The sequence below is a fragment of the Eriocheir sinensis genome, chromosome 43 (genome assembly GCF_024679095.1).
Source record: "Eriocheir sinensis breed Jianghai 21 chromosome 43, ASM2467909v1, whole genome shotgun sequence".
Lineage (NCBI taxonomy): Eukaryota > Metazoa > Arthropoda > Malacostraca > Decapoda > Varunidae > Eriocheir > Eriocheir sinensis.
Window position 1 is genome coordinate 7415626 of NC_066551.1, and position 26595 is coordinate 7442220.

The 26595-nt window shown below is 48.3% G+C and overlaps 1 protein-coding gene across 2 annotated transcripts in view; it reads left to right on the forward strand.

Annotated features, from left to right (window-relative positions):
• LOC127010418 (uncharacterized) overlaps window positions 1–25045 on the forward strand; it is a 105699-nt gene extending 80654 nt beyond the window's left edge. The window contains exon 7 of one of the 2 annotated variants that reach the window (XM_050884483.1): window positions 24812–25045. In XM_050884483.1, the coding sequence (XP_050740440.1) occupies window positions 24812–24873 (62 nt within the window). In that variant the 3' untranslated portion in view covers window positions 24874–25045. Of the gene's footprint in view, window positions 1–1081; window positions 4333–24811 lie in introns of those variants that run through there. The other variant, XM_050884482.1, reaches the window with a different exon arrangement.
• The last annotated feature ends 1550 nt before the right edge of the window (window positions 25046–26595 follow it).

The following is a 26595-nucleotide window of genomic DNA, read 5'->3' on the forward strand; positions in this document are numbered from 1 at the left end:
CTTGCCATTGATTACCTGCTGCAACACTCCACGAACCTCTACCACCACCACCACCATCACCACCGCCACCACCATCACCACCACCACCACCACCACCACCACCACCACCACCACCACCACCACCACCACCATCACCACCGCCACCACCATCACCACTCATTGTCCTCCTATGTATGCAAACGCTTCTGCTGTTTTAACCTTGCCCTGTCGTCTTTTTTGCTTGCTTACTCTCTTCTCCGCCTACTTGTTTTCCCTGCACGCCCTCCCCCGTCCCTGTCTGTTGTTTGTTTCGCCTTCTCGTTTGTTTATATTCGTTTTGTCTTGTTTGCTCTGCGTTCGGATTTTTTTTATAGTATTTTTTGTCTTGCGCCTCACCTCCCGTGCTTGTCTTGCGTCCCTGCTCGCCGGCGTCTCTTGGGGTCACTTGCACGTCCATTAGCTCGGTGGCCTTGGTGACCTTTTAAGCCCGTCTGAGGTTCCTGTCGGCCTGTCTCACCTTACATGCACTGAGCTCTCACCTGCGGCTTTGCTCTTTTGATGTCCCGACAACCTGTATCACTTTTCCTTGCCATGCGATCACCTGCATCTTTTTCCTGACTTACGACCGCCTTGACACCTTACCTGTCGCCTGCCTACCTGGTGACAGCTTGGCTCCTTCACCTGCTTCATTGCTCGCTTGATATACACCTGGCTCCCTTACCTGCCTCCTACCTGCCTCGTGAGTACGTGGACCATTAGCCTACCTGGTCCTTGCTTGGTGACCCCGTGAATGCCTTACCTGCCTCCTGTATGCTTAATGTACACCCTGGATTTTCAACGTGGCTCATGCTTGCCTAGTGACCTTATGGATCCCAACTCACTTGTCCACTGGCAGCCTAGTTAACACCTGGATCACTTACCTGCCCCCTGCCTGGCCCTTGAACACCTGCCCCTCACCTGCCTCATCGTGCTCCAGTAACCACATGGATCTCATCTGCCTCCTACCTGCCTTGTGAACACCTGGACTGTACATTGACCACATTTACTCAACAGCACCTTTCCGAGTGTCCTTCCTGCCGCTCACCGCCCCTTGTGCCCCCAGGCCTGCCCAAGCGAGGGAGGATCCAGGACCTGCAGTACGACATCCTTGACCTGAGAATCTACATCAGCCCCGACTACGTCACCATCACGCCGTGGACATGACCCTCGCCCGGGGGCCAGCGACATCCGGCCCTCGACCTCCACGGCCTCCTCTGAGCGACAGGCCGCGCCCAGTGCAAACGTGACGCCGCCCTTGGGTTCGTGCGTCACCCCAAGTCTGTGTCATCGCCGGTGCTTCTGTAGGCTGACGCTGAGGCTCCCGAGGCATCAGGGAGCTTCTTTGTCACCCTCGGAGCACCCTTGAGCCTGGTTTCTCCTTTATTCGTCACCCTCAAAGTTCAGCCATTCTTTAGATCCTCTCCTCGGAAAGTTGAAAGTCCTTTTATAGCTCCCTACGGTTATCCTGTCGATTCAGTAAGCCGAGGACGTCCTTATCCTCCTCATCCTCCACTCCCTTCACGTCGCCGCGGCTCGTCAAGGAGATGAGCGGCTGGTGTTCGGCGGCGCCCGAGTTCACAACAGCCGCTTGAGGGTGCGAGGAGGAGGCGGAGGCGGAGACAGGCGGCGCGTGTCGTCAAGGAATGAAGGAACGAAGAGCAATTCAATCAACCAGGATTAAGATTTCCCTCCTCGCTACTCTCATAATTGTCACTCCCTCCCTCCTCCACTTTCCAGCTCACGCGCCTCCCTACTCTGATTCTTTCCTCCGGCTGACTTTTGAATCTCCTCCAACACTCGTTTTTCTCTCCTCTCCTCTCCTTTACGCACCCTCCCCTTCGTCGTTTTTCTGCATCTCCTCTCGTGCAACGTTTACTGAGATCGATGTGGCAACCATGTATATTTTTTTTCTTTTTACTGTGGAAGGAGAGTGACTGACGAGGGCGCCAGACGGTTGCCTGTTCACGTGTTTGTAAGAGTCTTCGTGTCAATGAGTGTCTCCGTGGCCGCGAGACGTGACCTGAGTCCTGGCGAGCTAGATCCTTTCTTTCACCCTTCCCTTCCTCCTTCCCCCTCTCCCTCTCTCCCCTCTCGCTCGCTCGCTCCCCTCCTTCTTTCGTCTTGCCTCTGGGCTCTTTTTCTTTCCCCATTTTGCCTCACCCCGCGTCTTTTTTGTTCCTTCACTTCACCTTTTTTGTCCTCTTTCATCCTCTTACTTCTCCAAACTTGCGCCCTGGTCCTTATCTTCCTCTTTTAGCCTGGTTCGTCTTGCTCTTTGTCTTCACCCTCCTCCTCCTCCTAATCATCTTTCTTCTTCTTCTCCTCCGCCTCCGCCTTCTCCTCCTCCCGACCCATATCTCATTTTCCCTAAACCTTCCCTCTCCTTTCCACAATCTCCCTGTACCCTCTGATCCCTTACGTGTGTGTGTGTGTGTGTGTGTGTGTGTGTGTGTGTGTGTGTGTGTGTGTGTGTGTGTGTGTGTGTGTGTGTAAAGATCCTCTGTCTGAGGTTAATGTTGCGTGTTAAGGTCTGCGTCAGTATCGAGCCTTCGTGATAAGTCTGGCGCGGGGGCTGACTGGCTGGCTAACTCGCTGACTGACTTGCTGACTGGTGTGGCTTATGGTGGCTGGTTTTGCTTTTGGTTCCCTCACACGGAAAATGACGAGGCGCTGCGGTTGCTTTAGTGGCGTGGCGAACCAGGGTATGAGGAGCACGCAACGTCCGCAGCAGCAGGGGAAGAAAGCGTCTGGTTGTTTCAGGCACGTGTGTGTGTGTGTGTGTGTGTGTGTGTGTGTGTGTGTGTGTGTGTGTGTGTGTGTGTGTGTGTTGCCGCCATTGACCCCGAAGACGCCCAGTCCGCGCCGCAGCTTGGCCCTGACTGATATGAGGTCGTTTATCTGTGAAGTTTGGCTCAGGCGAGTTTGGTTGTTACGAAGTTAAGATGACACGAGACTCTTTGATCTTCGGAGTGGACAGTGGGAGAGAGTGAGAGTGAGAGCGTTGGTGTGTGTCGGCTAAGAGAGGCCCAGAAAGGAAGTGTTGCTGCGGGGACGACTCTTGACTTTCTCGTTCCGGCTCTGCTCGGCGCTGCTGCTTGTTATTCATGACTCCTCAATCCTGAGCTGTTTATGGCCCGCACAGGGTATCATTTTGGAGGTAGTTCATTTTTCTTTTTAAGGCTGTTTCATGTCCCGGCCAATCCTGCTCCCAGGCTACTTCGCGTCCACGCCGCCCCCCACCAAGTGTACAAATAGAGTTGGCGCGTGTAGGATCCGTGCAAGCTGTGCGGTGCAGGGGAATGGCTGGCGTGAGGCGGCCCGGGGACGAGTGGCGTCGGCGGCACACGCCTTGTTTGAGAATTATTGTGTTAATTAGTGGATGTCGCGGCGCGAACCTCGCCCTGCGAAGCGTTGTCTGCAGATGTGAGGCGAGCACGGAAGGTCTCGCTTACGACAAGTGTGACTAAGAAACGCCGAGCGAAGTCTGTTTTATTTTTCAAAAAGTTTGGTGCAAGTAATTTGCAGGGAAACGAACATGTGTCGCGAAGAATTGGAGAAACTCAGGTCTGCAAAACGCTGCCTCATAAAAGTGTTCCAACTTAGGTATTTGTGTTGAGGAGAAACTTAGTCAGCCAGCCAGCCAGCCAGTCAGTCAGTCAGTCAGTCAGTCAGTCACTCTGCCAGCCAGCCAGCCAGTCAGTCAGTCAGTCAGTCAGTCAGTCAGTCAGTCACTCAGTCACTCAGCCAGCCAGCCGGCCAGCCAGCCAACCAACCAGCCAGCCGGCCAGCCGGCCAGGCATTCAGTCCCCCAGCCAGTCTAAAAGACAAGCAAACAGACGAGCCACCACCCGGACAGACAGACCTCAGTACCTAAGCAAACATATCATTAGTCACGCCATGTCGTGAGCGGCCAGGCGGAGCGGCGCCCCCAAGCCGCCAGGATCCGCCGCCCAAGTAACAGTGTGGAGCAGCGGGTCGTGTTGGTGTCTATCAGGGCTGAGCTGATTCTAGATAACTGTCATCCCGCACACACATTTGTCTCTGTGTACGTCATCCTGTGGTGGACGCATCGACCTTTCTTCGATACTAGGACGTAGGAAACGAAGGATAGTATTGATATTTTTAGTACATATCACTGACCTCTCAGGGGGCGGTCTGTTGGGCCCCCGAAGACCTGGTGAGGCGAGGACGTGTAGAGTATTCCTGGTAACACTTTCGTCAACCCTCCCCGGCGTAGCGTGGCGGGGAGGGGCGGTGTTGTAGCGACAGCCAGTGTTGTACCCGGTGTTGTAGCGAATAAACTTCATAGCTCAGTCTGGCTGTGTCACTTCCCTTCCCCTCCCATCACCGCTCGTCCGCCGCGGCCTTCACCCCGCCGGCCCCTCTTCACCTCTCACCCTTCCTATCCATCACCATTCCGGCCCCTCACCCTCCCCGTTTGCTTGCCCCTCACACAACCATCAGTATCCTCCCCTTCACACACACACACACATACACACACACACGCACACGCACACAGACGCACACGCACACAAAGGGTCATCCTCACACACAGACTACATTTCACTTAACCCAACCCTCCTCCTCCTTTTCCTCCTTTCCTCCGTCTTCCTCCTGCCTCCCCCCCCACCCCCCCCCAGCGTTATTGTGTGTTGCAGCGATGTAAAGAAGAGGAGTTTTGCTTGTCTTGCAGGTACGTGGAGATGTCGTGGACGGCGGGGAGGAGGAGGAGGAGGAAGAGGAGGAGGACACTCACAAAAAAAGGAATGTATGTACAAAAGAGGGCAGGGGGGGAGATAAGAATGCAGGGAAGGGACAAGTAATGATGACAGTGGAAGGACCGTTGAAGACTACATAAAAAAAGGGAGCGACGAACAAGAATGAAAGACCAGAGTTTCAACAGAGGGGGAAAAAAATGAGGCTTGTGAATAATGAACAAGGGCAAAGAACATGACTAGCGAGAAGAGAAGAAAGAAGAGGAGGAGGAGGAGCAGCAGGAGAAAATCAGGAAGGAAAGTAACTGAAAAAAACTTGACCTGCAAAGAAAATAACGGAAAGGAAAAGGAAAAGGAAAAATACAAGTCCAAAAAAACAACAAATAATGAGAAGAAAAAGGAAAGGTTCGGCAAAATCGATGGACGTGAGAAAGAGTGAATGAAAAAGAAAAGAAAAAAAAGAAAAAAGCAGAGAAGGATCATTTGAAGGAGAACCAGCAAAGACAACAGCAGCAGCAGCAGGAGGAGGAGGAGGAGGAGGAAATACGTGAAGAAAGGCATATTAACTCTCTCTCTCTCTCTCTCTCTCTCTCTCTCTCTCTCTCTCTCTCTCTCTCTCTCTCTCTCTCTCTCTCTCTCTCTCTCTCTCTCTCTCTCTCTCTCTCTCTCTCTCTCACACACACACACACACACAGAGAGAGAGAGAGAGAGAGAGAGAGAGAGAGAGATCAGGTGTGGCGTCAGGTGGGATAATGCCGGTGAAAGACGAGTGTGTGTGTGTGTGACAGGTGTGTGGGCTGACAGGGCCAGGTTAATGAGACTGTCGAGGTGGAGGAAGGGGTGTGTGTTCCTGGCGTGGTGGTGGTAGTAATAGTAGTAGTAGTAGTAGTAGTAGTGGTAGTGATAAGGGTGGCTGTAGAGGTAGTTGCTGACGTGGTAGATGGTAGTGGTAATGTTGGTGATGAAAGTAATAACAGCAGTGATAGTGGTGGTAATGGTTATGATTGTAATGGTTATGATGATGGTGGTGGTAGTGGTGGTGATATTGATGGTGATAATGATGAAGAGAAATGATGATGCTCGAAGTATTAATACGTGTAGGGATGGTGGTTGTGGTGATGGTGGTTATTATAGTGGTGGTGATGATGATAGTGATGGTGGTGGTTAAAGTGGTGGAAAAGGTGTTCGTGGTGGTGGTTAAAGTGTTGGAAGTGGTGTTCGTGGTGGTGGTGGTGGTTGTGGTGATGGTGGTGGACGTGTTGGTGGTGGTTGTGGTGATGGTGGTGGACGTGTTGGTGGTGGTTGTGGTGATGGTGGTGGACGTGTTGGTGGTGGTTGTGGTGATGGTGGTGGACGTGTTGGTGGTGGTTGTGGTGATGATGGTGGACGTGTTGGTGGTGGTTGTGGTGATGATGGTGGACGTGTTGGTGGTGGTTGTGGTGATGATGGTGGTGGACGTGTTGGTGGTGGTTGTGGTGATGGTGGTGGTGGACGTGTTGGCGGTGGTTGTGGTGATGATGGTGGTGGACGTGATGGTGGTGGTTGTGGTGATGATGGTGGTGGACATGGTGGTGGTTGTGGTGATGATGGTGGTGGACGTGATGGTGGTGGTTGTGGTGATGGTGGTGGACGTGTTGGTGGTGGTTGTGGTGATGATGGTGGTGGACGTGTTGGTGGTGGTTGTGGTGATGGTGGTGGACGTGTTGGTGGTGGTTGTGGTGATGGTGGTGGACGTGTTGGTGGTGGTTGTGGTGATGGTGGTGGACATGTTGGTGGTGGTGGTGATGTTGGTGGACGTGTTGGTGGTGGTTGTGGTGATGGTGGTGGACATGTTGTTGTTGGTGGACGTGGTGGTGGTGGTTGTGGTAATGGTGGTGGTGGCGGGGAAGCTCAGGTCGTTTTGTGGCGATTAGCGGTGATGAGAAAAAGTGAATATGACACAAATTTTCTCTTTCTGGGAATCCCTCTCGGCAAGGCGACTTTTATCCTCCTCCCTCGCTCCTCACCTTCGCCAAGCCTGTTATTTCCTCCTCCTCCTCTCCTTGCCCCTTCCTTGTTTGCTCCCTCCTAACTTTTGTGTCTGTCTGTTTGTGTGTCGGTAGGTAAGTTTTTGTGTGTCTTGCTTTCCCTCATTTCTTATCTTTATCAACTTCTTTTTCCATCTCTTCTATATCCTTACCCTTTCTTTATTTATTCTATGCTTGTCCCCTCCTAACTTTTGTCTGTGTCTGTTTGTATGTCGGTGGGTAAGTTTTTGTGTGTGTGTCTTTCTTTCACTCATCTCTTATCTTCATCAACTTCTTTTTCCATCTCTTATAATCCTCATCCTTTCTTTATTTATTATATTCTTGTCCCCTCCTAACTTCTGTCACTGTCTGTTTGTGTCGGCTGGTAAGTAATTTTTTTTCTTTCCCTCATTCTCATCCCTCACCTTCGCCAACTCATCTCTCATCTCTCCAAACCTTTTATCTATCCTCACCCACTCCTTCACCTTCCTTGTTCGACCTTTCCTATTTTTTTGTTTGTGTTTGTCAGTCGGTAAGTCTTTTTTTTCTTTCTTTTTAATTTTCCGTCACTTCCAGCATCTCCTCTCCCTCCCTCTCTCCCTCCCTCCCTCTCCACAACATTTTCCTTTACTTTCCCGCACCTCTTTCACACACCCTTCCTCCCAATTAGCTCCTTACCTCTTATCTCCTGCCCTGCCTCCCTCCTACCCTCCCTTCCTCTCCGTGCATCCCCCTCCATCCCCCACTCCCCGTTTTCCTTAACCACCGCAGAACCTTCTTTCTTCGCTCTTTGTATCTCTCCCTCCCTCTCCCTCCCTTGCTCCTCGTTCAAACTTCTTCCTCTCTTACCGTATCCTCCTCCTCCCTTCTTCTCCTTCCTATCTCCCTTCCGTCCTCCGCGATACACTTTTTCCGCTTGTTCGTGAAACGCTTCCACTATAAAAAATACTCAGGTCTTGTTTATTATTGGAAGTAAGAAAGCTGAAAAATTTCTAGCGAAGTTTGTAATGAGAGAGGATGAGGCTCCCATCCTAATGAGAGAGAGAGAGAGAGAGAGAGAGAGGAGAAAAGAGAAAAGAGAAAAGAAGAGAAGAGAACGATTTTGACGGTAAAGTTATTAGATATGGTCCATCATATCATGTGCGTCCGTGTGTGTGTGTGTGTGTGTGTGTGTGTGTGTGTGTGTGTTGAAGAGGGAGAGAAAATCAGAATAACATCATTTTCTGGTTGGCTGGTGAAGGGCAGTCAGTGTTGCCAACTCCCTCGACTCTGATTCTTCCCTTGCACATCACCTCCGTGGCCTCCTTCCTCCTCCTCCTCCCTCTTGCTATCTTGCCTCGATTTCCTCACGTTTCTTCTCTCCTTTGTTACCTTTTTCGTGCACCTTCCTTTCTTCGTTTCGTCACCTTTTTCTTACCTGTTTTTTTTTTCTTATTCTCAATCACCTGTCACTTCACATCACTACGTTCTTTAATATATTTTTTGCACACTTTTCCACACATGTCTTTCCAATAACTTTTCTTCGTATACATTTTTTTCAACGTGCGGAAATCCATCACCTCGCCCATCTCATCTCCTCACCTGTCATCCACTTAATTAACTCTCCATTTTCACTCCCGGTATTCTTTCACCTGCGGCCTCCACACTCCCCTCGCCGGCCACTCTTGCCACCCCGCCGTGCTTCATTCCCGCTCTATTCATCCATTCGTTTTCTTGAATCTTTCCGGCTCCTGAAAAAAAAAAATCAATGTCCGAACAGTCACGTCCACCTTTTTTTCTTTGAGAGAGAGAGAGAGAGAGAGAGAGAGAGAGAGAGAGAGAGAGAGAGAGAGAGAGAGAGAGAGAGAGAGAGAGAGAGAATTTTACCCTCGATTCTTATAATGGTGGAGGTGGAGTTAACTAGGTTAGGTGCCTCTGTGGTCACACTTGGCGTCGCAGCCCACTTGCTCCTCCACCTGTCACCTGTCGTCGCCGCTGCCGTCCCGCGGGTAATGAGTACCTGTTGCCGCCGCGAAGCACATGGGAACTAGTTCGGCGGTGAATGAGGCGGAAACGAGGCGCCGTCAGGGCCAGAAGCGGGGGCCTTCGGAAGCCGTGGATTTTGCTCGTCACGCTAAATTGTTTTTTTTTTTTTTAATCCTCCGCTTTGGCCGGTGACACGGGCTTCACGGGGGTTTGTTGGGTCGGCGGCAGTGGGCGACACGGATTGCGTTGGATTTGCGTCGGACACACACACACACACACACACACACACACACACACACACACACACACAGCGATCATCTTGCTGATTTTTAAAGAATGATTTAGAAGATGAAGTGGACTTGAGCAACGCATGTCCATAGAGTTGACGAAAATAGATAACCAAAGTAACAGAGTGGCGACCCAGAATTTGTATACAAGAGCAAGGTGGAGAGACGAAAATAAGAACCTTTGCCGGGCAGTATGAAATAAACTAATATAAGAGAAAAAGGGGGCGGTTGGAAAAGTTTTTGTCCTTGAAGTGGGGCCCTACTCTGTTTTAAAAATTAATAGCTGATGAACAGAATCTTATCATCTGAATAAGACACGCAAATCAAAGCACTTTTTCCGGAGAATACTGTCGGAACAATAACTCATTTTACTGTTTTAAAGTGAAGTCGAAGGTGGCTGCCAAGTGACCCCGAGCCATGAGGTACTCCGGGGTGGGCTGAGCGGGTGTTGCATGGAAGCTACACGCCCTCACAGGACGCTCCTTTTAGAGTGACAAGGCCGCCTCAGCGCTAGGGTGGGAGGCGGGAAGATCCCCTCTCAGTAGGAGATAAAGGGGACGATGCTCCAGTGACAGGCCGTTCTCAGGAAATGCAGGATGATGGGGATGAAGGGAAAAATGGGAAGGAAATGGATAGGGAGAGGAAAGAGATGGGAAGATAAAGGATGGGTTGTAATGAAATGGAATAAGATGGGAAGGGAAGGAAACGAATGGGAAGAGAGGAGAAGGGACGGGAAGGATGGAATGGGATGAACAAAGACGACTCTGGACAGGAAGAGAATGGAAGAAAAGGGAAGAATATGGAAAGAAAGATTTAAGAGTGACACGCTTGGCGTTAATACACTCAGCTGACAGGAACGGAACGGATGGGTAAGGAAAGGAAAGGACAGCCAGGAAATGAAAGGAAAGAGAAAAAGAGGAGAGGGGGAAAGAAGGGAAGGGAAGGAAAAAGACAAGGACATTCTGAGCTTTTATATATATGCACGCAGGTGACAGGAACAAGACGGAAAGGAAAGGAAAAGAAAGGACAGGATATGAAAGTGAAAGAGAAAGAGAAGGGAAGGAATGAAAGAGAAAGAAAAGACAGGGCTGTGTTGAGCACGTATAGGTGACTGAAAGAACAGGATAAAAAATGAAAGAGGAAGAGAGAAAGAAGGAAAGGAGGGGAAGAGAAAGAAAAAGACAGGGGAATGATGAACACGTAGGTGACAAGATTTTTTTACATTACAGGAAGCAGCTCAAGGGCAAAAACATATGAAGACCAAAAAGTAATCCTTCTATAAATAAGATGAGTGGCCAAAAGAGAGGTCAATTTCGGGAGGAGTGATGTCTTTTGCGTTTTAAGGGAAATTTATCTATGAGACAGTGTTCGTTTTCCTGTTTTTCTTTTTCATTATATTTTCTTTACCTGTGTCCAAGCTCCCGTGTCACCTGCCTGGGATATGTGGCTTTGTAGTGAGCTCGGCGTCGCGTGCGTGAACTCGTCCCATCAAACGCTAATCTTTCTAAACAAGAGGCGCTCGTCCGGTTAATTTGGTGAAAAGTTCGTCGCCCCGCCGTATGTGCCGTCGCTGCCTCGGGGTTAATACGGCAGGACAGTCGCTGCTGTGTGTGTCAGTACCGCGTTAGGTCATTACGCGCGGGAAGACTAGAAAACCTTCACTGAGGCTGACGGCATTAAAACGTTTGTCGTCACACTATATTATTACTGCTTTACCTACTTCCTGTTCGTCTCTCCCTTTTCTGCCTCGATCCCCGCCCTGCCTCACCTCATCCTGCCCCCTAAGAGTTATTTTGCTTCCCCTTTTTTCCCTGTTATCCCCCTCAATATCCTCGCCTAGCACTAAAGAACTATCCTGCTCACCCCTCCTTCCCCTTTCCCTGCCGCGCCCCCTTTTCCATGTTCTCTTGGGCCATTTTCGGCGCACAAACACATAATTTTATAAGGCTTTCGTTGCTGGTGTGGGAATTTCCATATGAACCCGGTGGTAGAATGACAAATTCTCTATCATGACGTGAAAAAAATGCTTATGAGGACCAGGACTTTAGAAATAAATGGTGTCATAGGCGGAAGGTTGGGCTCACACATAGTCGACTTGGCGTCCCGTCCTGTCCTGTTCGGTCACGACCTAGAAAATTTTGAGAAAGCGATCCATCGTTGCCAACAACACCCCGTCTCATGTCGTCTTTGGCCTGAACGTGTCCCCACGGCGTTGGCCCCCGACTTACCTCGACTGAAGCTGGGGTCAGGCGTTGATCTGCCTGCGTCAGGCGGGGGTCTGCCGCCTGGTATGTTGTACGAACAGTCCCGCTTGGCATGTCCAAGCGGCGGCAGGATCCAGGCGGAACCCCGTCAGGACATCGCTTGGCGGCGTCCTGCCGGGGACTGCTGGCGATGAGACGATGCCACGCGGGGCGCACAATTTTCTTAGGGTTCATACCGCCTGACGCCGCCAGACAGCATCAGACGGCTGCTTGCCCACGCCTGACGGCGTTTGATCCCGCCTGACGGCGTTCTAATCTCGTTCTATGCCGATTTCTGACACCCGTCCCGTCCGGTCCAGACCGGCCCCGAATCTTTATAACATGCTAAAAAAACCCGGTCCGCTTCCCAGCTACTGCCACTCGGTAGTGACCCCACGCTCCCGCCCACGTTTATCGCCGACCATGCCACGATGCCACACGTTTTGTCCTGTTTTCACTGATCGGAATGGAACGAGACCGAACAGGACACCAAGTAGGATATGTGTGAGCCCAGCTGAAGCGTCTAAAAATATCCACCCAAGCCCCTTCCTCCATCCCTCCCTTCTTTCCTCTTTCTGCCTCGCTCGGTTGGAAGTCTGATCCAACGTCGAGGGACCCAACACCAAAGGGCCGCCATGTCACAGGTTTTTCCGGACAGGTAAATCATTGAACATCAAGTGCTATATGTACACACACACACACACACACACACACACACACACACACACACACACACACACACACACACACACACACGTTCCCCTTCCCCCCTTCACCAACGTACCCACTTTCCCCAAAGACGTACCTCTTCTCCACTCACAAACGTAATCCTTCTCCCCTCACACACGCACCCCCTGCCCCATCACACACACGCACCCCCTTCCCCATCACACACACGCACCCCCTTCCCCATCACACACACGCACCCCCTGCCCCATCACACACACGCACCCCCTTCCCCATCACACACACGCACCCCCTGCCCCATCACACACACACACACCCTGCCCCATCACACACGCACCCCTGCACCATCACACACACGCACACACTTCCCCATCTCACACACGCACCCCCTGCCCCATCACACACACGCACCCCCTTCCCCATCACACACACGCACCCCCTGCCCCATCACACACACGCACCCCCTGCCCCATCACACACACGCACCCCCTGCCCCATCACACACACGCACCCCCTTCCCCATCACACACACGCACCCCCTTCCCCATCACACACACGCACCCCTGCCCCATCACACACACGCACCCCTGCCCCATCACACACACGCACCCCTTGCCCCATCACACACGCACCCCTGCCCCATCACACACGCACCCCCTGCCCCATCACACACACGCACCCCCTTCCCCATCACACACACGCACCCCCTGCCCCATCACACACGCACCATCTCCCCCACACACACACACGCAGTCATTTTGTAGCTTCACACGAGTCGAGGAGGTAAATATTATCCCCACAAGTTCTCGGAAACCCAATACACAAAACCTTTCCTCGCCACACAGAATGAAGTCGTCGCCTGTGCAGTATTACAGTCGTTTGCGCCATTCCCGACACAAGAGGGAGACATGGCACTTGTATTAATGACGACGCTGACCGCCACCCCACCGTCCTCCATCCCAGCCTTACCCCACTCCACCCCGCCCTGCCTCCACTCACTCACCCCCGTTCCCGCCCCGCCCCGCTCCGCACCGTTCCGTCACGTCTCGATCTGCATGCATCTATCGCTTGATCCACTCGCTCCAGTAAAATCCGTCCCCAGGTGATGCTTGCCTATGGCTTCCCCGGCGGCGTGTTGTTGCTTAAAACCTGCACACACACACACACACACACACACACACACACACACACACACACACACACACAGACAGAGCAGGAGAGAGAGAGAGAGAGAGAGAGAGAGAGAGAGATTTGCATTTATCTGTGTAGAGGAATATGTTTTCCAGTGATTGTATTTCTCTCTCTCTCTCTCTCTCTCTCTCACACACACTCTCATCCGCATGGAGACTGAAGCATAAATATCAATCAGGATATTTGCATTGGCGCGGACGAGTTTGCCGCGGGCCACTAAAACGATACCGCCGATAAAAAGATAAAACATTACACGCCTATCCGTCCTCGCGGCCCGAGGGAGAAGAAAACGGGAAGCGAGGTGAGGAGAGAGGCAGAGAGAGCAAGAGAAAACGGGAGGCGAGGTGAGTTAGGAAGAGCGAGTGACAGAAAACGGATGGTGAGGGGAGAGAGGGAGAACGGGAGAGAACGGGAAGTGAGGGTTAGGGTGGAAGAACGAGAGAGAACGGTGAGGGGAGGGAGGGAGGGCAAGAGAGAACGGTAAGTGAAGGGAGGAAGGGAGAGCGAGAGAGAACGGTAAGTGAAGGGAGGAAGGAAGAACGAGAGAGAATGGGAAGTGAAGGGAGGAAGGGAGAGCGAGAGAGAAAGGTAAGTGAAGGGAGGAAGGAAGAACGAGAGAGAATGGGGAGCGAGGGGAGGGAGAACGAGCAAGGGAGAGAGAGAACGATAGAACTTGAGAAAGGAGGAAAGATAAATCGAAAGTAAGCGATAAAGAAATAGAGAAACAGAAAATATAAAGAAAAAAGAAAAAAATGGATAAAAAATTAGAAAGAGGGAACTAGAGAGAAAGAATAATAAAAACTTGAGATAGGAGGAAAGATAAATGGAAAGTAAGCGATAAAGAAATAGAGAAGTAGAAAATATGAAGAAAAAAGAAAAGAGCATGAAAAAGAAAAGAAAAAAATGAAAGAACAAATGAAAGCCGAGAGATATATAAAAGAAGGAAGGAGGAAAGGAAGGATAAAAGGAGGAAAATACCGGAAAAGGTCAGTAATTATGAGAGAGAGAGAGAGAGAGAGAGAGAGAGAGAGAGAGAGAGTTGATGGAGGGGAGCGCAAGAGAGGAAGTGGGAGCGAGGGTGAGAATGGAAAAGGAAATTAAAAAAAGCAAAAAAGTAAAAAGTTAAAGATGTCGGGAATGGAATGGGAAACAAAAAAAAAAGTAAAAAAACAAATCAAATAATGTAGCCGTGAGAAAGGGGAAAAGGGAGGAAAATATCAGAAAGGTGAAAGTGAGAGGGAATAGAGAAAAAGAGGATGAAGAGGAGAAAGAAAAGGAAAAAAATACCAGATGGGAGTGTTAGTTAAAGAGGAGGAGGAGGAGGAGAGGTAAAGGGGTTTCATGCTTAGGGGAAGAGAGGAAAAGTAGAAGAGAAATTCCAAACAGAGAGAAAGACAGTAAAGGTAAGAAGGAATAGAAAGGGAAAGTGATTAGAGGTAAGAATGGGAGGAAAGTAAAAGGGAAAGGGATTGTTGGTTAGATAAAGAGGACTAGGAGGGGAGGTAAAGGGGCGCCGTGCAAAGGGGAGGAAAGGGAAAGAGGGGAGTAAAGCGAAAAAGAGAAAAAGCTGAGGGTAAAATAAGAGGAGGGAATTTAAAAGAAAGGGAGTGCAAGTTTTAAGGGGGTGGGGGAATTGAAAGGGATATCAGCTAAGGGGAAGTAAGGGGAAAAGGGAGGGGAGAAAAAGGGAGAAAGAAAGAGAGAGAGAAAAACGAAGTAAGAATGGATGAAAACCGCAAGCGAGTTTGTTAAAAGGGAAATGGAAATGGAAAGGATATCAACTAAGGGGAGATAAGGGAAAAAGGGAAGGGAGAAAAAGGAAGAAAAAAGGAGATAGGAGAAAACGAAGTAAGAAAGGATGAAAACGAGAAGGGAGTTTATGTTAAAGGGGGAAGGGAGATGAAGGGGGTATAAACTAAATGTAAGCAAGGGGAAAGAGAGAGAGAGAGAGAGAGAGAGAGAGAGAGAGAGAGAGAGAGAGAGAGAGAAGACGAAAAAACAAACGAAGTAAGAATGAATGAGAATGGAAAGGGAGTATGTTAAAGGGGGAGCATATATGAATGTGATATAAACAAAGAGTGAGGGAAAAATGAGGAGAGAAGAAAAGTGAAAAAAACAACAACGGAGACTGGTTGAAATAAAATGGAAAATGGGATCTTAGTTTGAGGGAAAGGAAAGATGGAAAGGAATTCAAACAAAAGTAGAAAGGGAAGAAAGAACGAAGATAGCAAAAGAGACAGAGAAAAATAAACATAGAATGGAAGAGTATATAATGGAGGGGATATGAAAGGGGTTTAAACGTAACGGGAAAATGAGAAGAACAAACACAGTGAAATAGATAAAATAACAGGGAAAAGAAGCGCATGATATATAATGGGAGGGGATATGGAAGGGGATTTAAACGTAACGGGAGGGGTGTTGCGATATTCCGAAATCCAAGGTGTGTAATATTTCACCGCACCAACGAAAACCCTAGCGCTGCAAATCACCGGCAAGCGAGTTCCATCAATAACTAAAAAGGCCGAAAATTGCAGTCTTAATCGAAGGGACTCGCCCGCGATGGAATGTATACGCGATCATTTTGTTAGTTTTTCATGCATATTTCATCCCTTGCCCCCTCCCTCCCTCCCTACCTCCCTCCCTCTCTTCCTCCCTCACACTTACCTCTCCCTTCTTCCCTTCTCACTCATTTTCCCTTCCCTCCCTTTCTCATTCCCTTTCCTACTCATTTTTCCCTTCCCTCCCTTCCTCATACATATCTCTCATTCCCTTTCCTACTCATTTTTCCCTTCCCTCCCTCCCTCACATCACTCCTTCCTCTTTTCTCTTCTTTCTCCCTTTCACCCACCCATCACCACCCTCCCCTCATCTGCCACCTTCCCCTCATACATCTCTTTTCCTTACCATTAGGGTGGTGGATGAGTGGAAGAGGCTTGGAAGTCATGTCGTGGGTGCCAATACCATAGATGCATTCAAGAAGAGGTTGGATAAATGTTTGGATAGTGAGGTTAGGTGGGGTTAGGATTACAGGTGCTGCCTTTAATAGACCAAACGGCTCTTACAGACTCCTTGATTTTTTTTTTTTTTTTTTTACAGCTAAGGAGACAGTTCAAGGGCGTAAAGAAAAATATATAAAAAAACCCCGCTACTTAGTGCTCTTGTGTGTCATTCCTTCCCTTTGCGCTCTCATCTAAGGCCACCTACCTTCCTTCTCTCCCTCCTTTACACATTTTCTTTCCTTCCCTTCCCCTTTCTTTCCTTTTCACACCTTCCCTTCCTATCTACTCGCTCTCATCCTTCCGTTACACATCTCCCAAGTTTATCTATTCACTCTCCCACCCCTAGTCATCTCCTACCTTCCCCTTTCCCATCACTTATGTAAAACTATATTCCCATCTTCCTTCAGTTTCCTTTCCCTTACCCACCTACCCAACTCAGTCCTCATATGCCCTTTCTTCCCCATCCATTCCTTCATACCCCCAACCTTAATCACCCCCCTCTTCTCTCCCTTTATACATATCCCTATCTCCCTTACCTACTCACGTGCCCCATCCCTCACCTGCCCTCTCTTCACTCCCCTCCCTCTCTCCTTTACCTTCCTACCTCAGCCCTCACCAGGCCTCTCTTCCCCTTCCCTTTCTTCCCCTTCCCTCTCTTCCCTTTCCTTATCTTCCCTTTTCCTCTCTTCCCCTTCCCTCTCTTCCCCTTCCCTCTCTTCCCCTTCCCTCTCTTCCCCTTCCCTCTCTCTCTCCCTTCCCTCCCTCTCTCCCTTACCTACCTACCCCAGCCCTCACCTGGCCTCTCTTCCTCTTCCCTCCCTCTCTCCCTTCCCTCTCTTCCCCTTCCCTCTCTTCCCCTTCCCTCTCTTCCCCTTTCCCTCTCTTCCCCTTCCCTCTCTTTCCCTTCCCTCTCTTCCCCTTCCCTCCCTCTCTCCCTTCCCTCCTTTCAGTCCACCCTCAAATATAGTATCGAATGCACGGGGCTCGACTCAGGTTCAGCCCGCTCGAGAATTTACAAATATTCCTGTAAGTTACGAGCCGAGATTTCACAGCCGCCCAGTAAAATAGCGGACAAACGCCTTTACTTATATTACGTATCTTCTTATATTGCGTTTTTCTTGGTCCCTTGGGCGAGAAGTGGGGCCTCCGCGTATTCTTGGGGGAGTGTGAGAAGAAGGTGTGTGTTGTAATTTGCGTTTCGTGAGTGTGGGAGGGAGAGAAGGGAGAGGCGAGGAGGGAGAGTTGTGATTGAGAGGAGGAAGAAGAGACGTGAGGAAGAGATGGAAGGGAGAGGTTTGAGGGAAGGATTGGAGTGGGAGATGTAAGGGAAGTAAGAGAGAGAGGAAGGACGGAAGGGAAAGGTGTGAGGGAAGGACTGGAGTGGAGGTTATGAGGGAGGGAAGGGAGAGAGGAAGAACGGGAGGGAGAGGTGTGAGGGAAAGATGAGGATGGAAGTATTGTATTAAGGATAGAAATGAGACTTATGAGGGAGGGAAGGATCGGAGGGAGAGTTGTGAGGTAGGGAGAAGGGAGGGGAGGAAGATTTAGGGAATAAGAACAAGGAAATAGAGAGCAAGGAAGAGAAAGTGGGAGAGAAGGAGCGAAAAGAGAGAGAGAGAGAGAGAGAGAGAGAGAGAGAGAGAAAAATCCCCCCCCCAAAAAAAAAAAAAAAATTGAGAAAACACCAATTTCGAGAGTGGAGTCGAAGTGCGGGGCAGACCTAATGTTTACCCTACTGAGATACTGTCCATTCAACATTTTCCTCGCGGGACGAAGCGGCTGCCACAAGACGGGCATCACGCAGGGATTTATACAGCAGTTAGTCGCCGGATTATTGGGGATGTATCACGGTTATTGCCAGTCCGTCTTGCCACGCGCCTCCTCCTCCGCCGCCTCCGCCTCTTCCCCCTTCTTCATCTTCCTATCGCTGCTTCTCTTCACCGGCTCCTCCCTGCCTCCCCTTATCTATCTTCTCATAAGTCTTCCCTCTCTACCTTCTCCTCCTTTTCCATTCATCTTCCATTCTCCGCCTTGCCGTCGCTCCTGTCCGCTAGCCCACGCACCTACCTGCCCCAATCCATCTTCCTCTGTCTTCTTCTTATCCTCAGTCACTCCCCATCGATTTCTCCTTTTCAGACCTTCTTAAGTGGTTTCTCCTTGTGTCTGTTTTGGTATGTTTTCTTTCTTTTTCTTTTCCTAATCCACTCTTTCGATTACTTTACCTCCTTTCACTATTTTTTTTCTATTTCTTCATCCAGTTATTTTCCAACCCTTTCTTTAATCTCTCTATCTGCATTTCCTCAATCCACTCCTTTCTTCCATCTTTCTTTTCATCCACTCTTTCATTTCAACTTTCCTCCTCCTCTTCGTCATCTTTCCTTCATTTCAATTCCTTCCACCAGCTATGACGTTCCCATATTTTTATCCACTTTTTCCTGCCATTCTCCCTTTCTTATCCACTCTTTCCTTCATCTCTCTACGTCCTCCTCCTGCTCTCATTGTCTCTCCTTCATTTACCTCCTAACACCATATACAACGTTTCCTTCTCTTTATCCACTTCTGGCTGGTCCTTCCTCCTCACTGACTCGTGGGTCTCCTTGCCCTCCACTTCGCTTCTCCCCTTCTTACCTGACCTCTCGGCATTACAATCAAACCCTACCTAACTAACTAGTTATTGGTTTCTTGGAGGGGTTCGAGGCTTCGAGATGAGGGATTTCAGTAACTCGTTCATATATTCGCTCATTCACACTTACTCACTCTTTCCTTACTAACATTCTTTCATTCATGCTCCTTCTACTTTCCTGTTACTCACTGACTTACTCACATTCTCTCGTTCATTCACATTCGGACCGTTACACAACGTTTCCTTCTCTTTATCCACATCTTCCTTATATCCATCCATTCTTATCCACTCGCTCCGCTTAACTTTCCACCTCTTCCTCCCATTATATTTCCTTCATTCATCCCCTTCTAGCATTTATGACGTTTCCATCACTTTGTACTCTGCTTTCTTACATCTTTCCATTCTTATTTCCACTTCCTCGTCCACTCCTTCCTTTCCTTCCATCCATTCCCAGCCCTCCACGTTCTCCATCCTTCCTCTTCCTCTTTAACTCCTTCCACTGCCTGCAACGCTTCCATCTCTTAACCCAAACATTCAACATCCACTCCTTTTCTTCCCTATAACCCCGGCCTTCCACCTCCTCCATCCCTCAATCTTCCTCTTAATTCCTTCCACTACCAACAACGCTTCCATCTTACAACCTAAACTCTCTTCCTCCACTCCTTCCCTTCCCTACACCCCCAGTTATCCACCTTCTCCATCCCTCATTTTCCTTCTAATTCCTTTCACTATCTGCAACACGTTCATCTTAATCCATCACTTCCTTCGTCCATTCCTTCCCTTCCCTACACCCCCAGTTCTCCACCTTCTCCATCCCTCTTCTTCCTCCTAATTCCCTTCCATCTTTTAACCCAAACTTTACTCCTTCCCATCCCTACACCCCCGGCCTCTCACCTTTTCCATCTTCCTCCTCCTTCTCAAGTCGGGTTCTCCCTTCGTCGTCTTCCAGGTAACCCCATTCACGATATCCTCGCCATCCTTCACTTCTTTATGCTTTCCCCATTATGCTCTTCGTTTATCAAGGCGTTATTGCTGCCATCCGTCATCCGCATTTGCTGCCCCGCTCGTCTTTCATCGGCTGTGGATTTCTTAACCTCGGGGCTGAAAAATGAATGTGTGTCTGGATTTTTTCTTTGTCTCGTTGAAGTTGGACTGTGCGATGTTTCTGTCTGTCTGTAAATGGATGTGCCTTTTTGCTTGAGTCTCCCTTCTTTATTTCTCTTTGTGTCTCTGTTTCTTTGTGTTTTCTCTTTCTCTCTCTGTTTCGGTCTGTCTGTGTCTGTGTCTTTTTGCTTGTATTTCCTTTTTTTTATATGTCTGTTTGTATGTTTTTGTATTTCTCTCTTCTCTCTGTCTCTCTTGGTCTCCGTTTTTGACCGCCTTTTAATCTATATCTGTCTGTTTGTGTGTCTGTCTGTTCGTATTTTCTCTCAATTTCTGTTCATCTTTCTGTTTTTTGTATTTCTCTTTTTTTCTGTCTTCTCTTATTGTTTGTCTGCTTATGATTGTCTATCTCTTTCTGTCTGTCTACCTGTCTGTGTCTGTGGTTATTTCTTTCTATATTCTTTCTACCTCTGATTTTCTGTTAATGTATTTTTCTCTTCTCTCCTTGTTAGGTGTCAAATTTAATTAATAGCGTATTCCAGGTGAGTCCGCCAGGTGTAACTAATGAGCTCACCTGAAGAAGCGTGTGCCACCTAAGAGTTCGAGAGGATGAAAAAACACCTCCCGCTCCTCTTGTACCGGGGTATTATTTCCGTCCTTTATTAGAGATCGCGTGTGGTGGCAATGATGTTTTTTGCTGTTGTTATTAGGAGTCTGATCTTGGAGGATGTGGTGCCGCGAGTTATTAATCTCTCTCTCTCTCTCTCTCTCTCTCTCTCTCTCTCTCTCTCTCTCTCTCTCTCTCTCTCTCTCTCTCTCTCTCTCTCCAGAACTTTTATTTTACTTCGAAGTTATTGTCTCCCTGGTCTCTGTGTAGTGTGTGTGTGTGTGTGTGCGTGCGTGGACGTGGGCGTGCTTGTTTTGTCTGGGTGGATAGGCAAAAAGGGTTACACACACACACACACACACACACACACACACACACACACACACACACACACACACACACACACACACACACACACCTGCGTAAAAAAAAAAAACAGGAGTGAGGGTGGGGGAGAAGGGATTTGCAAAGCTATTCCATTACTTATTCCTTTTATGTGGCTATCTATCTACCTATCTATCTATCCATCCACCTATCCATCTATCCACCTGTTATTTTGACGATGGACGCTGCTTCACCAATCTTCTCAACAGTAGTTCTTTCTTCTCATCTTGCGGTAGACCTTTGAACGTGATCCTCTTGAGGGTGCAGCTCCGTGGTCTTTGTGTCCTTCCTGGTACTGCCGAGATCGATCAGTCAGCCTTCCTCTTCATGGCATTCAGTCCCAGGGAAGTCTAGGAAAAACCTCTGTTCCGTTCCCTTCTTCCTTATTGCTCTCCTATTTCCCCTCCCCCCCTCCTTTCTCCTCTTCTCTCCTCCTCCCATTTCCCCTTCCGCCTGCTTTTCTCTCTCCTCGCTCATTTTTCCTCTCTTGTTTTTCTCTCTCCCATTTGTCCTCCCTCCTGTTCTTCTCTCTTTTCCTCCCCTTTTCCCTCCCCTCCTGCTCCTCTCTCTTCCTTCCATTCCCTCTCAGTTTCTCTTCTCTCGTCTTTTTCCTCCTCCCATTTTCTCCCTCCCTCTCTTTCGTCCTCTTGTTTTTTTCTTCGTACTCTTAATATCGATCATTCTTCATTCTTCATTTCATTCACTCCAGTATATCTTCAAAAACATCTTCCCAGTCTCCTCCCTCCTTATCTCCCTTCCATTAACCCTCTCCCTTCCTCCCCCTCCGTCTTCTTCGCCTCCTTTCCTCCTTCCCTGTCTTTCATCTTTTTCATCCACCCATTCGACGAAAACTTACCCTCGTGAGTAACATGGAAACTGCAGTCTTTCGAAAATCGATTTTGGGATATCGTCTTAAACTGGCCGATTTTGAGGAGAAAGGGAGATGGAGGATGTGGAGGAGCAGACAGAGGGGAGGGTGGAGGGTGTGTGTGGAGAAAGAGGTGGAAGGGTACGTGGGAAAGAGGGTGGGAGGGGGACAGAGCAGATATAATTTAAGATGTGGAGAGATGGATGAAGAGGAATGTGGACAAAAGGGGTGGAAGGGATTTATGGAGAAAGAAGGGGATGGTAGGACGCTAGTGGAGTTCGAAGTGGAGGGGATGTGGAGGTGGAGAAAGGTGTGGAGAAATGGATAGAGAGGAATATGTGTAGAGATGGATGGTCACGTGTGGGGAATGGGATGGATGGAATGTGGAAAGTAAGAAGAGAAGGGGTGATTCGAGAAGGGAGCGGGATGTGGTGAGTGGAGATAGAGGTGGAGAGCCTATGAAGAAACGTGTGGACAAGATGTGTGGTGGGAAGGGTGGAGAGTTATAAGTAGCAAAGTTCAAAGAGGGTAAAGAAGAAAGGAAGAGGTGAAAAGGGATGCGAAGAAAATGGGAAGATGTTGAGAAGGAGGTGGAATGGAAGGGACAATACAGAAGTGGAACCGGATGTAAAGAAATAGATATATGGAGGAGGAATGTGAGGAAAAGAAGTGGAAATATAAATTGAGGTGTTAAAAGAAGGATGAAGAAAGGGTAGGACAGGTGGTTAAAGGATGGAAGGAAGGAAGGGAGGAAGGAAGGGAGAGGCATGCAGGGAAAAGGGGAGGAGGAATATACGAGGAAAAAGGTAAAAAAAAAAAAAAGTGAAGGGAGGAGTGGAGTGGAGTGGTCTGAGGAGAAACTGATGAAGGGATACTAAGGAAAAAAATGGGAAGGTAAGGTAAAGTTGACAAAAAAAGATGGAGAAGGGGAAAGATTAAAGCCAACCATTTTTCTTTGCTTTATGAATTGAAAAAGAAAATAAGTATAAGAAAGATAAGGTAAAGTTGACAAAAAATGGTGGAGAGAGAGAGAGAGAGAGATTAAGATTTCCACACAAGTTTCTTTATTCCCTGTAAACCATAACTTTTTCTTTACGTTATAAGTTGAAAGAAAAAAAAAGAACATAAGGGGGAGAAGGGGCAGAGCGAGAAACTTCCACACACATTTTCTTATATTCCCTGCAAGCCGACCATTTTTCTTTGCGTTATTGATTGAAAGAAAAAGACAATAGATAAAGAAAAGGTAAGGTGAGGGAAGAAGATGGAAGGGGAAGAGAGAGACGTAGCTACTTCCACACACATTTTCTTACCTTCCCCGCAAATCAACCATTTTTCTTTGGGTTATTGATTGAAAGAAAAAGAAAATTGATAAAGGAAAGGTAAGGTGAGGGAAGAAGATGAAAGATGGAAGGGGAAGGGAGAGAGGTGGCGACTTCCACACACATTTTCTTATATTCCCTGCAAGCCGACCATTTTTCTTTGCCTTATGAGTTGGAAGAATGACATTTTTTTTCTTCGCATTACTACGTGAAAAAAAAATAAAGGAAAGGTAAAGTAATGTTGACAAAAAAAAAAAAAAAACTGGATGAGATGGAGAAAAAATAAAGATCGTTTTCGTATTTTCTTATATTCCCTGCAAGCCAACCATTTTTCTTTGCGTTGGAAAAGGAAATAAATAAAAGGAAAGGTAAGGTAAAAAAAGTGGAGAGAGAGAGAGAGAGGAGAGAGAGAGAGAGAGAGAGAGAGAGAGAGAGAGAGAGAGAGAGAGAGAGAGAGAGAGAGAGAGAGAGACTACTTCCACACATTTTCTTATATTCCCTGTAAGCCGACCATTTTTCTTTGCGTTATGCGTTGGGAGAGGAAAAATAAATAAAATAGATAAAGAAAGCGAACACAAGCTTCAGCCGATGATGCACGAGGGTGACTGCGGCTTATGAATGAGAGGTTACAACTCCATTTTCCGCCAGGGTTGTGATTTATGCCCTGTTGGAACCCACTCACGAACCCTCCCTCCACTTCCCCCTCCTCCCTCCTCGCTATTCTTCTTGCCACGTCAGGGAGAGACAAGGAGAGAGGGAGGAGGGACGGAGCCTGACTGAAAGAAATGAGAGTAGGGAGAGGTTAGGTAAGGGAAGGGAGGAGGAAGAGTGAAGGAGGGAAGATAAGTTAGGCCATGAGAGAGAGAGAGAGAGAGAGAGAGAGAGAGAGAGAGAGAGAGAGAGAGAGAGAGAGAGAGAGAGAGAGAGAGAGAGAGAGAGAGAGAGAGAGAGAGAGAGAGAGAGAGAGAGAGAGAGAGAGAGAGAGAGAGAGAGAGAGAGAGAGAGAGAGAGAGAGAGAGAGAACAAGGAAAAAATACAGAGAAGGAGGAGGAGGAAAGAGAGGGGAGGTAAAATAAACAAAGAGGCAGTATTGCGAAAGAGGAAGAAAGGAAAACAAAGAGGGGAGAAGTCAAGGAGGCAGGGCGAGGATGAAGAGAGGTCAGAGGAGGAGGAGGGAAGGTGAACGGGTCAAAAAAGATGAGGAGGAAGGAGAATGAGAGATAAGGAGACATCACAGAGGGCAACGTCATGGGAAATATTGTGGCTCCTCCTCCTCTTCCACCTCTTCTTCCTCCTCCACCTCCTTTGCACCTGGGACCACACCTCAGCACACACCTGGTCGCCGGATCTTCCTTTATGTTACGGCCGAGCAATAAGAGACCGATTATCCGAGATCCAAACACGAACGAAAAGCCAAGCAAAAAATAAAAGGTGTTTGAATGGTCTTGTGGCTCAGTGGTGATTATTAAAAGGGGGTGGCGTGAATTATTGATATTCATTGCAGTAGATTTACTCGTTTATTTTTTATATTTTTTTTATATCCTCGTTGGTTGGAATGGGACGAAATGTGTTTTGTGTGTATTTACAGCCATTTGAATAGATTTGAATTGCATTAAGAGAGAGAGAGAGAGAGAGAGAGAGAGAGAGAGAGAGAGAGAGAGAGAGAGAGAGAGAGAGAGAGAGAGAGAGAGAGAGAGAGAGAGAGAGAGAGAGAGAGAGAGAGAGAGAGAGAGAGAGATTGAGATTGAGATTGTGCGGTATGAAAAGTTGAGATAAAATTGTTGGTCTTTTTCAGATAATAAAAGGACAGCACCGCGTGGGAAGATATTGCGTCAGTTTCTCTTTTGTTTAATGTAGCGGCGTGAGTTGTTTTCGAAGTGGTGATGGAAAAGTGTGCAGTGAGGGAAACGATGACTGCAACGAGGCAACTACACACTTAAATTTTCAGAACGTTACCACACCTTCTGCTACTATTACAACAACAACAACAACAACAACAACAACAACAACAACAACAACAACAACAACAACATCATACTACTACTGTCTACTATCTACTACTACTACTACTACTACTGTTGCTGCTGCTTCTACAGTTAATAAAAATTGTAATGATGATAATAGTGCTAATATAACATTATACATACTACAGTAGCATTGTTATTAATTAAAGGAGGTAAAGTGTACCAGTCTCTCTCTCTCTCTCTCTCTCTCTCTCTCTCTCTCTCTCTCTCTCTCTCTCTCTTTCTCTTTTTCTTTTTATCTCTTTCTCTTTCTCTTTTTCTCTCTCTCTCTCTCTCTCTCTCTCTCTCTCTCTCCTTTGATCCCGTCACAGCGCTTCACGGAACAGTTTTCGCATTACTTTGTGGTCGTCGGGGTCTGTCGTTGCTCGCTGCCCCGCGGGAGACCTGGCATGATATGAGTATTGGTCTTGTCTTTCCACCAGACGCTCCGGGAAGCCCTCCTCACCGCGGCTTTGCATCCACGCTGTGACAGGGAGGTGGAGAGCAACCCACGGCTCGTCCAGGTAAGATGATGCCTTTTGCCTCCCCTCCGTCCGGCCTTTCCCGCACTGCCAAGCTCCGAGGTCCGTTTCGCTGGCTGGTTGGCTGTCTCTTGTGCCTTGGGTGCTCGCGGCTGCTGGGACACACGCCGCTTTTGCCTCGCCTACTCGGGGCTCAGGTTTTCCACTTGGTTCAAACTTTTTTTTTCTCCCTTTTGTCAAGTGGAGACGGAAGAGGAGTCAACGGGTTCAGTGAGAGCTGGAAAAAGCTCGCCTCGTGCCGCTCCCCCAAAAGGAAAACTGGATTGAGCAGAAATTTATAAATCATGCGCTGTAGAATAATTTTTTGCAGCTTGTCAGCCCGAACGACTACACGCACAGGCACACGCACACACACGCACACGCACGCACACGCACATTCACATGAAGACACACACACACACACACACACAGCCAGAGGGATTTTTGTTCAGATTTACCAAGTAGACGTCTCCCTAAGTTTTATATCCCTCTAACAACAACAACAAAAACAAAATCTATGATGAAAAATAGTTCGACCAGAGATGAAACGGTGCCAAGATAATCAAGAAAGAGCTTAAGATGAAACAGATCTCTGGAGCTCAGGAATCCGAGGAGAGATGTCACTTTTTGATCGGTCTCTTAAATCTGCCGCCAGACAAGTCCGTGACTCAGCCCAGCACTGAATCTCTGAGGCCGCGGGGTCACCTGAAACATTTAGTGTGAGGGTGGGCGGTGCAATGTCCATTGGTTAGGGGTGTATGGGGACGCGCTTGCCAGCCGCATGAAGGCGCAAAAGTTTAAAGGTAAGAGAAGAGACCCACGGCGGGGATCGAACCTGTTTCACTTATAGCGAAGCGCCACGACATAACCTACATATATACTAAAGCTTGTTAGGGAGTTATTTAATTGATGCTCTTGAAAGGTATTTTAGTGTAGAGTTGGGCATTGATTGAGTTATTCATTGTTTGTATTACGTGACTTATACAATACCACGAGAGGAGAACTTAGACACTGAGGCCTTTCGATCGTTAAGTACGCAAAAAAGGAGTCACTTC